Raw genomic sequence first — 14,081 nt, forward strand, 5'->3', positions numbered from 1 at the left:
TCAACTTGTAAAACCGATTGGACTTGCAAAAAGTCATCGACATCAGGGCATTTCATATGCTTTTCACCAAACTGTTAACCTAAATCCAATGACATGGTGATATTTGTTGTGAATTTCACATTGAATTCATGTTAGTTGACTCAACCAAATAAAATCAAAACTATATGTTGAACTGATGTTTGTGCCCAGTGGGAAGTCTCTGACAGTGGTTAGACAAGAGGGTGGAAAATGTTAGGATACGGATGTAACCTTGGTTCTCTGAGTAGAGTAACGGGTCACCAAACGAGCTATGGGAACTCCTTCCCCTTCACACAATGTGATTGAGATGCTTAATATCAAAGATGTTTACAGAGTGACATACTGTCTATTACTTCACTCAAACCCCAATGAGGTGGAGTAACGACATGACAGCTTGGCGACTCGTGTCTCTAATCAGAGATCCGTAACCCAAAGTTCTCTTTTTTTCCCCCCGTAACAGGTCACAAAACGACCTATGGGAGAGGCTGTACCGAAGAGGTCATTCGGACAACAGACTGGGATAGCTCACCATTTAACTTAGCCCAGATATCCTTGTATCCCCCACAGGATGTAACAAAATATAATTACAGGATAACTCAGAATTTCAACTGTGGTATTCAACTGTATACACAAGCATGTACAAGGTTCAAAGTATTGCTCACGTATTATCTGGGTTGAGCCACCATGTCGTCTGGAGTTGGTCTACCTGCTGCAGCGTATGATTTTGACACTGCATTGGTAATCCAATGTGCCAGAGGATGTCCTGGTTGCCTGAACTGCATAAATTATCAAGGAGGCCAACCCTGCAGCTATAAGGCGGTGACGTTCAGGGTCCACACCCACAACTTCAGTATGCTGGGTTTGGGGTGCAAAAGCCTGCCGCTCGCTTGTGACTGGAGGTCCGCTCGAAGAGGGAGATCCCATGGTCGGGATGGTTGTCGGCTGTACAAAGTCTGAAAACCAGTGATGCCATGGCCAATGTCAAGCAACAAGTAGAGCTGACGTGCTTTCGATACTGATCTTCCTCAAGACCTAAGGGACCAAGGGAATTGGTGGAAACGCTTACAGCAGCCCCCTTGGCCATCTGTGTGACAGGGCATCACACCTGAGTGGGCCTGCTGGACCCTTTATGGAGAACCACATAGGACAATGTGTTGTCTTGCGATGCAAACAGATCGGCGGTGGCCCTTCCAAACTGTGCCCAGATCATCTCCACTACTGTGGGATGTATCCAGTCTGAAGGATGAGGGCCTCCTCAGGAGAGAAGGTCTGCTGCCAGATTCTACACCCGGAAGGTGTATTGCTGGGAGGTGTTTGCTTGCCACTTCTCTACTTAATATACACCAACGACCTTCCCTATGCCTTGGTTGAAACTCAAGCTACTATATTTGCAGATGATACTACAATTTATGCAGCAAGACAATCGGTTCAACAGGTACAGCAAGCTTTGCAAGGAGATTTGGAGATGATCAGGAAATGGGTTTGCCAAAACAAACTTGCTTTAAACACCAAGAAAACCAAAGTTATGTTGGTCTGTTCAACTAGGAAAAGGCCAAAACAGCATGGGATACAATTAAGTATGGGAGGAGTACAAATTGAAGAAGTGGTAGAAACCAAACTACTGGGAGTGCAGCTAGACAACTGCTTATCATGGTCGTCTCAAATAACTAATCTATGTAAAAAAAAATATTAAAACAGCATGCATAATCAGAAGGATAGCTAGATATTTACCAGGGAAAACCCTTCAGCAAATAACACAGGCATTGGTTGAGGGTCAAGTGAACTATTGTTCGGTGGTCTGGGGAAATGCATCATCTAGTGAAGTTAGGAGGCTGCAGAATGCACAGAATAAAGCAGCAAGGATTGTTTTAAGGCGGAGATATGGTTCTTCTGTTGCAGTCATGCGCAGTGTTCTTGGTTGGCCATCAATCGACAAGATAATTGAAAAAAAACATGCTTATCTTATTTTATAATATACATCATTTAAAACAGCCAAGTTCTATTCACAATGGTATTCAGTTGGTAAGAGACAGACATTCCGTAAATACTAGGAATAGATTGTCCACCATCTATGCTTTATCCAGACAGAAAAAAGAAATGGGCAAAAGAACATTTCGATTTAGAGCAATAAAGAAATGGAATAAATTAACTGAGCAAACTAGAAACCTTTCAATATATAAGTTTAAACATTATTTAAAAACAATTTAAATATAGTATATAGAGATGTTGTGGGACTATAGAAGATGAAGAATCAATATTTTTTTAGATTGAGTATTTATTGGGTCATTATGCTAGTGTATTATGTATGTTTGTAATAGTGTGTTATATGTGAAAGTGTGTTTGCATTATAAATTGTATTTTAATATTAAGGACTCTTGGAAGATTAGTCCAAATGGGGACTAAAAGAGATCCTAATAAAATCAAATCAAAAGAGGCGATGCTGCTCTCCACCACTTCGGTAGGGCAGAGAGTGTCTGTTCCTCCACTCCTGAGCATGTGCAGCGTGAGTCTGAGACTGGTTTATTGGCATCCCAATTGGGGCCCTGGGACAGGAGTAATGGTTTGCTGGCTAAATGTCTGGCCAGGTGATATGGGTACACCCAGGAGTGGAACCGTCTCTTTGTCAGGGAGCTTGGACAGGGCTAACCATAGGTGGCGTTGTGCAACCGACAGCGTTGCCAACGATTTCCCAACCATCTGAGCATTGCCCTGAAGGCATTGGATGATCAGGTCTGTAACTGTAGCCAGTTTTTTCATGGTCTCAGCGTCATAGTTTGTGGAGAGGCGTTCCTGCAGCTCCTTCTGATGCAAGGCTAGTATTGCTGCTGAATTGCTTAGCCTGTCGGCTGAAGCAGTGCTTTCATGTGTCCTTTTTAGATGCCCTGCATCATTTGTTATGCAGCTCTTGGCCTGAAATGTGTTGGAGAGAAGCAGGCAGAACAAGCTAAGCAAATGATTTGTCCATACGGGAGACATATCTAAAAGCATTCTCATCTGTTCCATTAACTGTAGATAAGCGAGTGCATATGCTTGGCAGGGCAAGGGTTCGGTCATTTGGCATGCTCCAGTCTTTGAACAAATGGATGCATGTCTTAGTCTTTGAAGAACTGAATTCATCAAACTTGGGTGCGGGCCCCATGACAGTATCATTTCAAATCCAAAGTGCTGGAGTACAGAGCCAAAACAACAACAAAAAAATGTCATTGTCCTAATACTTTTGGAGCTCACTGTATGTGTGGCTAATTTAGCTAGCTAGCTAGGAGCTAATTTCTGAGGTAACGGGATAGACCCGAAGCTAGCTAACACACAAAAATGGAAATGCCAGACAAAAATAAATACAAGTTAGCTAGTATAGGCAGGCACAATAACGAGAGAGGAGTAGATTTGATAAAAAAATCATCACCTCAGGCACCTCCTCGGGTTGTTGAAAAATCGTAATTCCGTAAAAAAGTAATCCGAAGGGGATTAATATTAATCGCGTAATGTAAAATATATCAATTTGAGAGTGAAGAAAAGACAGTATGTTATGCCACACCATCTTTTATAGTGACAGGTCCCATGGTACAGTAAGGGTGTGGCGTGACTGTAAACATATTTGATATTATTAAGCATCTCAATCACACGTGAAGGGGAAGGAGTTCCCATAGGTCCTTTGGTGACCCGTTACGAAAATGAAAGAGAACAATACTTTCATGCTCTCTCACTCAGTAAAAGTTCAAAACAACCCCTTCCTTATAAGGAGCTTCAAAGTGGCATCTCATTCGGAGAAACAACCAAGTATGGAATGATTTGTGAAATGTCAAATGACTAGTGAATGTTGACCGGAGTCTCTCATGCTTTAATTCGGGTAACTCCGAGGGGGCGAGAAGTGGTGGCCCACAGTGTTGCACAAGGAGAGGCCTTGTGGAAAACTCAATGACTGTTAGCTAGCTGCACATGCACCCCTCACTGTGCTATTCTTCTGTCTGCCAAGGCTGAAAACATTATTCTGAACACTTTGGGTCTGGGCTTTATCGAATTACATCTAGCTCGCCTTTGTTTTTTCCCCACACATGTCCCTAATATACTTCAACACATTATTTGGGTTGGGCTAACTAATACCCTCTCTGACAGTACTGCCAATATACTGACCAAAAACATTTTCAAACTGTAGCCAAAAGAGGATACCTCATTTACTAATGTAGCCCACACAACTTTCATCCTGCATGGCTGCCTCCAACTTCTTCTCATATCACTCAGGGAGTTTGAAGGTGTGAGTAATCATCGGTGTTGTCCTCGAGTCACTAAACCTCGAGCCCGAGTCAAGTCCCCTGTGCTTGAGTCAGAGTCACGATACCCTATGGTCAAGTCCATCAATTTATAATAGATCTTATTATGCAATTGTTTCTAGTCGCCACCGATGGCAGTATATCGCCACTCCCTCGTGAAAAAAAACTACTAATGTACTAGTTAGTCATTACCTCACAAGTTCTACACAATACCTGTTTAACTACTTATTTACTACATATATGAATGGTAAGTCCATCTCTCAGCTAATTTTTTTGTAATCGCCCACTGATATTTCTGTATGTTTTTTATTGCATAGTAAAAACTAAAGGGAGACTTGTCATAACCTGGCGAAGAGATGCAGGGGAGAAGTTGGAGGTGGGTTGAGCGAGACGACAAATTCAAAGACAGCATATTTGTCTATAATCAAGGGGAGACAAATAGCGAGACTGTTGTTTTACCATTAAACTCAATAGTAGTATTGTTTTCAATTCCTTAAACAGTTTGTGTTTCCTAACCAGGCAAAACGAAATAGTAGGCTGGTAACTGGTGGTTATGGGGAATCAAGAGTCGCCTTTGCGCAGCCTATGATTGTCGGAGCCGGAGCAGAGCTTGCCTGCCCACAACCCTCACTTAGCAGAGCTTGCCTGCCCACAACCCTCACTTGCAGCTCACCAGCTGATATAAGCTACGTGTGCTGGGTGTGGCGTGCCCTTTCACTGCCAGATAACAGAACCCTTGTTGCTCTGCGCATCCAGTGCTGCTAATATTTTCCTTACCATAGTACCCTATCTAGTCCCACTGCAAATACAAGTCGCGAGAAGGCGAGTCACCACTGGTCGAATCCAAGTCAAATCAGAAGTCATGAAAATCTGGACTCCGTCCTGACTACAACACTGTGTATCATGCTATTTCATTGACATACGGCTTGAACTCATGGGGAGGATGACACAGGGAATCCCCTCTGCAGTGCATACAGACACGCTTTCCATGCCCAATACCCAGCTAACAATTATAGGTACAGAGAACGTTTGTGTAATATTACCCGTGATGTTCCCCTAATGTTTGAGAGTCTAGTTTTCCGTTAGTTGATGGAACATTCTATGTTAGCAAAAACATTTTTAAAACATTTTTAGCATGTTTTGGTGTTAAAGTTGAGAATGTTCCTTTAATGTAAACAATGACGCATCTCGAACTTGGTTACAATATTCTCAGAATATACAATGTTCTAGATGCGTTAAGAACATTCATGTGTCTGAGGGTTAAAATTGTGGGAATATTTGTTAGCTGGGTACATTTATTTTCTGTACAAAAGCTGGAAAAAAAACTACAGTCAAAAAAAGGTTAAAATATGGACAAACATGGGGGGGGGATCATGCACCTGCCCATTAATAAACAGAAAGGGTGGTGGGGTATAAGTCAAACCAAAATACAAATATACTTACAGAACGTTACTGACTGGGGACTTAGTTATGATGTGTGTGTGGAGATTGATTTGGAAAATGCTGTGTAGACCTAAATACAGAATGTTGCCCTATAGGAATCGAGCAGTTCAGGCTGAAATGTTTTATTATTCATAATGAGCAGTGTTCTCAGGTTATGTAACACTGTGTTACTTCCAGGTAATTAGGGTAAACATCCCAGGATATCCCCCCATGTAATGTGAGGGCCGAGTCCCTAGTGCTGCTCTCTCAGACATGGGTGGTGTTGGGGTAGTAGGGGCCACAGTGACAGGTATCAGGGCGGTCCAATTCCATTTCAATTTAGTCAATTCATGAAATGAAGTGACATTTATTTTTCAAAGATGATTTTCCAATTCAGTATATGGATGGGGAATTGAAATGGAATTGGCCTCAACCCTGTTCCTCTCCCTCTCTCATCATCGGTGTCTGCTCCTCTCCTTGTCTTTAGACTTCTTGGGTGAGCGACTGCGGCTCCTCTCTGGGCGGTGCTTTTCACGGGACTTGCTGTGCTTGTGGTGGCGGTCTCTTTCCCTGGAGCGTGAATGCTGCCGGTCTGTCTTTTTCTCCCACCTGGGCTCCTCACTGTTCCACTGTAGGTATAACATAGGGAGAGAAACAGGTTTGACAAAGGTTCAAGAAACATCTTTGATGGTGCTGAAACAAAGCTCTGTGGAATGACTCAGTATACCTCAAGTGACTAGTGTCACAACTAATGAAATGACAAGCCATTCCCAAATTACATGAGTCATGCTTATTCTAATGCTCTTACTGAACATTCTCGTGAAAGAAAGTATATGTGCCCACCACAAGGAAAACAATTAGTTCAAAAGCCATTTTCGGGCGACCTTGGATTTCTTGGATTTCCTGGTGTCCTCGTCATCTGAGTGATTGTGTTTCTTATCCTTGTGTTTTTTCTCAGCATGCCGATGGCTTGTTCCTTCTTCCTCTTCCTCTAAAAGCAGGTCGTATTTGGAGCTTTTGGGAATGTTTAGAAAAACTTGAGGAAGTAAATTGTGCAATTCCAAGTTTGCCAAGTCTTTCAGAGAAATGTAATTTCTTCCAACAGAGAAATGTCTTCACAATAGTTTACCTCTCTCTGTCCTGACAGCTATGTGAAATGGTGCACAGTTGAGTTTAAGTATTTTACACTTGAACTCGTATTCTCCTCTACATATTGAATAGCAAATATAAACACATTTAAGGATACTCCTGCTTAGGTTTGACTTTATCCTTAAGAGCTAATTTGGATCCCGCGTCTTTTTCATAGGCCTTGAAGTCATCCTTGGTATACTTTCCACCTAGAAAACAAAAGACCCATGTGAAGTTCTCTACTTAGCAGAGGTGAATGGCACATCCTTTAGTTTAAGTACCTTATTAGGGCTTAATTGAGTCTCTGAAAGTATACATAACACATACTTTATGGATCACACAAAACCTTTAAATAAAAGTCCAAGTGAGTTGTTTTAATAAGTGTTTACCTTTGCCTTTCCATTTGATCTTTGAAACAGACTGGCTGAAGTCTACGTGTATGCGCCTGTCATCTATGAGCACATTGTCCATCTTGAAGAAGGCCTTTTCACAGTCCTCCTCCTGTGCACAGAAAGGACATCAATTGCATCTAAAAGAGGGTCATGTGAGCCCTTATGGATCCAGTGAACAAGGGAATTAATTTCAGTAAACAAAACCATATGACCATTCAAATGAATTCATTTAAACCCTCTCAATTCTGACTAACTGGTGCCATCTATTGATATTTTGCACAACTGCACTTGAATTGTTCAAAAAGGAATCTCTATCTTTATATTTCTGTCTTGATTTGTATGCTGAACCAAAATATAAACACAACATGCAACAATTTGAACGATTTTACTGAGTTACAGTTCATATAAGAAAATCAGTTAATTTAAAATAATTTATTAGGCCCTCATCTATGGATATCACAACTGGGCAGGGGTGCAGCCATGGGTGTGCCTGGGAGAGCATAGGCTCACCCACTGGGGAGCCAGGCCAAGCCAATTAGAATTAGTTTTTCCCCACAAAAGGACTTTATTACAGACAGAAATACTCTGTTTCATCAGTGCCTGGGTGGCTGGTCTCAGACGATCTCGCAGGTGAAGAAGCTGGATGTGGAGGTCCTGGGCTGCCTTGGTTACATGTGGTCTGCAGTTGTGAGGCCGGTTGGACCTACAGCTATATTCTCTAAGATTTAGTTGGAGCTGGCTTATGGTAGAGAAATTAACTTTCAATTCTCTGGCAACAGCTCTGGTGGACATTACTGCAGTCAGCATGCCAATTGCACAATTGCAAAACTTGAGACATCTGTGGCGTTGCATTGTGTCAAAACTGCACATTTTAGAGTGGCCTTTAATTGTCACTAGCACAAGGCGCACCTGATCATGCTGTTTAATCAGCTTCTTGATAGTCCATTCACCTGACAGGTGTAGCATATCTTGGCAAAGGAGAAATGCTCACTAAAGGGGATGTAAACAAATTTGTGCACAACATTTTAGAGAAAAGCTTTTTACGGAACATTTCTGGGACCTTTTACTTCAGCTCATGAAACATGGGACCAACACTTTACATGTTGCATTTGTATTTTTGTTCTGTGTACTTATGAACAGGAGTGGAGCAATGTTCAACTTTTATTTCTATGCATAATCAAAATAGGGCTAAAATGATTTTATGATAACTCATGGTACATAAAGCAATCACATGAAAACCAAACCAATACACACCTTTTCAAACTCGATGAAAGCATAGCACAGAGACTCTCCTGACTTCCAGTCTCTGATGATCTCACAGCTGTAGCAAATTAAGAACATGTTAATCATGGTACAGTTCACCAACATTCAATATTTAAATTGGTTAGGACTAGGTCTATTTAAAATTAAATATGTATCGTAATGTTATGAGGCCAGTATATGGAAATAGACAGGGTCTATTTTTACCACTTAATAAGTCCGAAGCGGGAGAAAATGATCTCCAGGTCTTCATCTGTGGTCACAGGGTTCAGCTTACACACAAACAGCACATTCTCAGGAGGTTTCACTTCCGCATCAGGGAGATCACCCACCTACACAAGCACATACACACGTCAAACCACAAAACTCTTATAAAACCACCATAATGTTTACAACACTAATATGTTCACTAGCTAATTAACTACTACAGCAGAAGTACTATTGGGTTCTTCAACAGCAATCTGTACGAACAAGTGGTAATGTTGAGTGTTACAAAATCCCTTCTGCCATCACTCCTGAAAGTATGGACATCCTCTACAAGGCTAAGTGGACCACCCCCCTCTCACCATCTCCAGCAGGATAGCCTGTGTCTTGGCCTCCTTCTCCTTCAGCAGCTCATCCAGCTCCTCAGCCTTCTTCCCATCTGTGTCGTTGATCACTTCATCAGCTCCAATACGACCACTCTGCACACCAAAGAGGGGCCAGTAAGGTTAGACGTCAGAAGTTGCATCATTCACTGTTTTTTGGTACTGAAGACAATAATGAACTAACTTAAACCTGTTTAATTTTATATTAAAGTAATATTGTTTACAATACTTTTGCTCTGAAAGGGAGATATGCATTGCTTTTAATTCAACGGTACAGAAAGTGTCCAGTCACATACATCCAGCTGTTCCTTGGTAGGCTCAGGGGAACGGTCAGGCACAGGCAAGTCAGCAGGGTCATCGAAAGGGTCTTCCAGGATCACAGTGTGGTTTATTCTGCAATAACAAAACAAGTATCATACCTATTTTCTCTCCACCTTATACTGGGATGTCTATCTGAGTAGGTAATTTTATTGACACCACTGTAGCAGGGTTTACTTTTGGAAAATGTGCCGCCGGACATTTTTTTTTTTAAAGCTACAATATGCAACTTTTTGGGCGACCCTGACCAAATTTGCATAGAAATGTGAGTTATAGATCTGTCATTGAAAGCAAGTCTAAGAAGTAGTAGATCTGTTCTGTGTGTACTATTTCTATGCTTCCCATTCAAGTTTCATTTTAGAGTGTTTTACTTTCGGTTTTGTACATCAGCTTCAAACAGCTGAAAATACAATATTTTGGTTAAGGAAAATACATTTTACATCGGTTTAGATGGTACAATGATTCTCTCCACTATACTTGCTTGTTTTGTCACAAACTAAAATTTGGCCAACTATTAGACTTTTTGCAAATTGGAAATGATTTCTGCATATTGCACCCTTAATTTACCAGACATTTGAGAAATATACCGGACCCATACACATTGGTTGCATAACTTGATTAGGGCGTCCACCCACAGTGGTCAGACTGACAGAAATCGCATTTAGATGAAAGTAATTCATATTAACAGAACATGGATGGGCGGTCCTTCTTACCGAATTCTGATGCGCACTTTATAAAGATGTTAGAACAACTGTCCACATTTACTTTTCATCAGTCAACAAGATGAGTACTGAACAGCAAAATCTCTAGCCCATGTCAATCTACACTGAACAAAAATATAGTTACAGTTCAGTTCAGACACGACTCCAACACCCTCATCAAGTTTGCCGTTGACACAACATTGGTAGGCCTGATCACAGACAACGATGAGACAGTCTATAGGGAGGAGCTCAGAGACCTGGCCGTGTGGTGCAAGGACAACAACTTCTCCCTCAACGTGATCAAGACAAAGGAGATGATCGTGGACTACAGGAAAAGGAGGACCAAGCAAGCCCCCATTCTCAACGATGGGGCTGCAGTGGAGCAGGTTGAGATCTTCAAGTTCCCTGGTGTCCACATCACCAACAAACTATCATGGTCCAAACACACGAAGACAGTCGTGAAGAGGGCACAACAAAACTTATTCCCCCTCAGGAGACTGAAAAGATTTGGCATGGGTCCTCAGATCCTCAAAAGGTTTTACAGCTGTACCATTGGGAGCATCCTGACTGGTTGCATAACTGCCTGGTATGACAACTGCTCGGCCTCCGACCGCAAGGCACTACAGAGGGTAGTGCGTACGGCCCAGTACACTACCCAAGTTAGGGGCCAAGTTTCCTGCCATCCAGGACCTCTATACCAGGCCCCATGAGGAAGGTCCTAAAATATGTCAAAGACTCCAGCCACCCTATTCATAGACTGTTCTCTCTGCTGCCGCAAGGCAAGCGGTACCAGAGAGCCAGGTCTAGGTCCAAAAGGCTTCTAATCAGTTTCTTCCCCCAAGCCACAAGACTCCTGAACAGCTAATCAAAGGGCTAACCAGACTACCTCTTTCACGCTGCTGCTACTCTCTGTTTATTATCTATGCATAGTTACTTTAACTCTACCTACATGTACATAATACCTCAATTACCTCAACTAACCGGTGCCCCCGCACATTGACTCTGTACCGGCACCCCCTGTATATAGCCTCGCTATTGTTTTTTTTTTACTGCTGCTGTTTTATTATTTGTTACTTTTATTTTACATTTTTTACTTAACACTTTTTCTTAAAACTGCATTGTTGGTTAAGGGCTTGTAATTATTGTATTCGGCGCATGTGACAAATTCAATTTGATTTGATTTAAACAAAATCAGTAAATTTAAATAACTAAATTAGGTCCTAATCTATGGATTTCACATGACTGGGAATACAGATATGCATCACAGATACTTTTTCTTAAAGTATGACCACCATTTGCCTCTTGCAGCGCGAAATCACCTTTGCATAGAGTTGATCAAGATGTTGGTTGGGGCCTGTGGAATGTTGTCTCCTCTTCAATGTGTGTTTTGAAGTTTTTCTATGCATGTCAGTTAAGAACAAATTATTATTTACAATGACGGTTTGCGTTGCTGGATATTGACGGGGACGGGAACATGCTGTCATACACGTCGATCCAGAGCATCCCAAACATGCTCAATGGGTGACATGTCTGGTGAGTATTCATGCCATTTCCAGCTTCCAGGAATTGTGTACGGATCCTTGCGACATGGGGCTGTGCATTATCATGCTAAAACATGACGTGATGGGAGTGGATGAATGGCAAATTGCCATTGATAAAATGCAAATGTGTTTGTTGTCTGTAACTTATGCACGCCCATACCATCACACCACCATGGGGCACTCTGTTCACAACATTGACATAAGCAAACTGCTCGCCCACACGACACCATACACACTGTTAGCCATCTGCCCGGTACAGTTGACACCGGGATTCATCCGTTTCAAGCGTGCCAGTAGCCATCGAAGGTGAGCATTTGCCCACTGAAGTCGATTACGAAGCCGCACTGCGGTCATATCAAGACCCTGCTGAGGACGACTAGCACGCAGATGAGCTTCCCTGAGACAGTCTGTGCAAAAATTATTCTGTTGTGCAAACCCAATGTTTTATCAGCTGTCCGGGTGGCTGGTCTCAGACAATCCTGCAGGTGAAGAAGCCGGATGTGGAGGTCCTGCGCTGGCGTGGTTACACATGATCTGCGTTTGTGAGGCCGGTTGGACGTACTTCTCTCTACAACAAATTCTCTAAAACGACCTTGGAGGCGGCTTATGGTCGAGAAATTAACATTCAGTTTTCTGGCAAAAGCTTTGGTGGACAGTCTTACAGACAGCATGCCAATTAAAAACTCCCTCAACTTGAGACATCTGTGGCATTGTGTTGTGACACAAAACTGCACATTTTAGAGTGGCCTTTTATTGTCCCCAGCACAAAATGTAATGATCATGCTATTTAATCAGCTTCTTGATATGCCACATCTGTATACTGTACACATATTGATAAATAAGATACATAACAAATATACACATGCACCAATTTAATTTGACTAAGTAATGCAAATTAACCTATAGACCAATAAGAATGACCAGTCAAATGTATTTATATCGACAGGTATTTACATCAATAAATAGGCTAAAAACCATGATTTTTTTATTGAAAATCCCTTTGCAAAATAATGTATTTTTAGCCTATTAATTCATAGAAATACCAATCGATGTAAATACATTTGTCTGGTCATGCTTATCGGTATATAGGTTAATCTGGCCTGTGCCAATTTTATTTATCGGCTTTTCTATTTATTTATTTTAAATCGACCAAAAGCAGGCTATTACCATCTTACGGAAACGATGCACTCTAGGTATTCATGGAACAGTGAGTGTTTATTATATATATATTTTTTTGTATAAAATTCTATTCTAATCTCCCTCTAAAATGGCTACATTAAAATATGATTAAAGGAAATTCAATTTGCTGACCTGATATCCTGAAAAGGGATGAAATCCTTGTCAACGAAGGTCTCATTGATCTTGGCCAAGACGTCCATACCCTCTGACACCTCTCCGAACACAGTGTGGACCCCATCCAGGTAGTCCAAGTTCTCACCAGTGGTGATCAGGAACTGGGGACCAAGGAGATTGTTACAGCACAAATAAAAGATTTCAGATGCTTGCCATCTGTCCTACTCGAATCTGTAGACTAACATTGTGGCTTTCAAACTGATAGCAGTTAAATACTGAGGAGGTGGATGGCAGTTTTACCAACCTGAGAACCATGTTGGTCACTGCCATTGTTCACCATGGACACCATCCCCTTCTTTCTGTGTTTGATCCGTGGGTTTTTCTCTGCATCATAGAAGCGGGCCTGGTCTCCATATAGTTTACTGAGGGTATAGAAAATAAATCATCAACATTCCTGTGAGATATAAACAACAGCTGTGATGATGATTTTGGACAATGCTGTTTATGCTAAGGAAGAGGACTGACCCATAGACAGATTCTCCACCACGGCCAGTCCCAGTGGGATCTCCAGTCTGCACAATAAAATCTCTCTGGACATTGTGGATGAGGCAGTAATTGTAGAATTTTATTTTGCATAACTTCAGGAAATTCAGGGATGCTAGAAAAAAAGGAGCTGATCATCATTTTGAGAACACATCACATTCATAAGACATTAGGATTTCCTTTCTCTGAGTTTCAATGATTGCTCCACATCAACACAGAGTGAACTGTCAGATGGAGTGTCCCCCAAAGCAATCCCCTTTTAAAATGTTTGTTAGCTAGCCGAAAAATAACATTAACAACAAGTAGCATTTGCTATCGCTGGGTAAATGAATGGTTGGTTATCTTGTTACCTAGCACTTGCTAGCAGCAACTTAAAAGGCGATATTTGACTTTCTGAGAAGCTCTAATTATTACAAAATGTAGGCTGTGTTACCAAATATTAGCGTCGGATGTGTTGGTGCATGTTTCCTTACTTTTAGGCCTTTCTTCTGTAAATAAATCAATGACGATATCACCCAATGTTGTTTCAAGAAGAACCGCCATGTTTGCAGGGTGACTGCGCAGCTGCGCACGCGCTCTTGTTTGGTTCCGGTGTCACTTGGGGGTGTTG

At 41.7% G+C, this 14,081-nt stretch overlaps 1 protein-coding gene across 2 annotated transcripts; it reads right to left on the reverse strand.

Moving 5' to 3' along the window:
* Positions 1-5,835: 5,835 nt before the first annotated feature.
* Positions 5,836-14,055, reverse strand: ppil4 (peptidylprolyl isomerase (cyclophilin)-like 4). Of its 2 annotated transcripts, none has more exons than XM_064990850.1 (12): positions 13,945-14,055; positions 13,454-13,586; positions 13,233-13,350; positions 12,947-13,089; positions 9,372-9,468; positions 9,055-9,171; positions 8,696-8,820; positions 8,483-8,549; positions 7,226-7,337; positions 6,955-7,045; positions 6,593-6,722; positions 5,836-6,337 (listed from the first exon to the last, which is right to left on the reverse strand). In XM_064990850.1, the coding sequence occupies exons 1-12, from the start codon at positions 14,012-14,014 to the stop codon at positions 6,164-6,166; spliced, it is 1,377 nt and encodes a 458-aa protein (XP_064846922.1). In that variant the 5' UTR covers positions 14,015-14,055; the 3' UTR covers positions 5,836-6,163. The 2 variants fall into 2 exon arrangements, with proteins under 2 accessions (XP_064846922.1, XP_064846923.1); XM_064990851.1 differs by having other exon boundaries at positions 6,249-6,337; positions 6,552-6,722.
* Between the last annotated feature and the right edge of the window lie 26 nt (positions 14,056-14,081).

The sequence above is a fragment of the Oncorhynchus masou genome, chromosome 16, assembly GCF_036934945.1.
Source record: "Oncorhynchus masou masou isolate Uvic2021 chromosome 16, UVic_Omas_1.1, whole genome shotgun sequence".
In the NCBI taxonomy this organism is placed as follows: domain Eukaryota; kingdom Metazoa; phylum Chordata; class Actinopteri; order Salmoniformes; family Salmonidae; genus Oncorhynchus; species Oncorhynchus masou.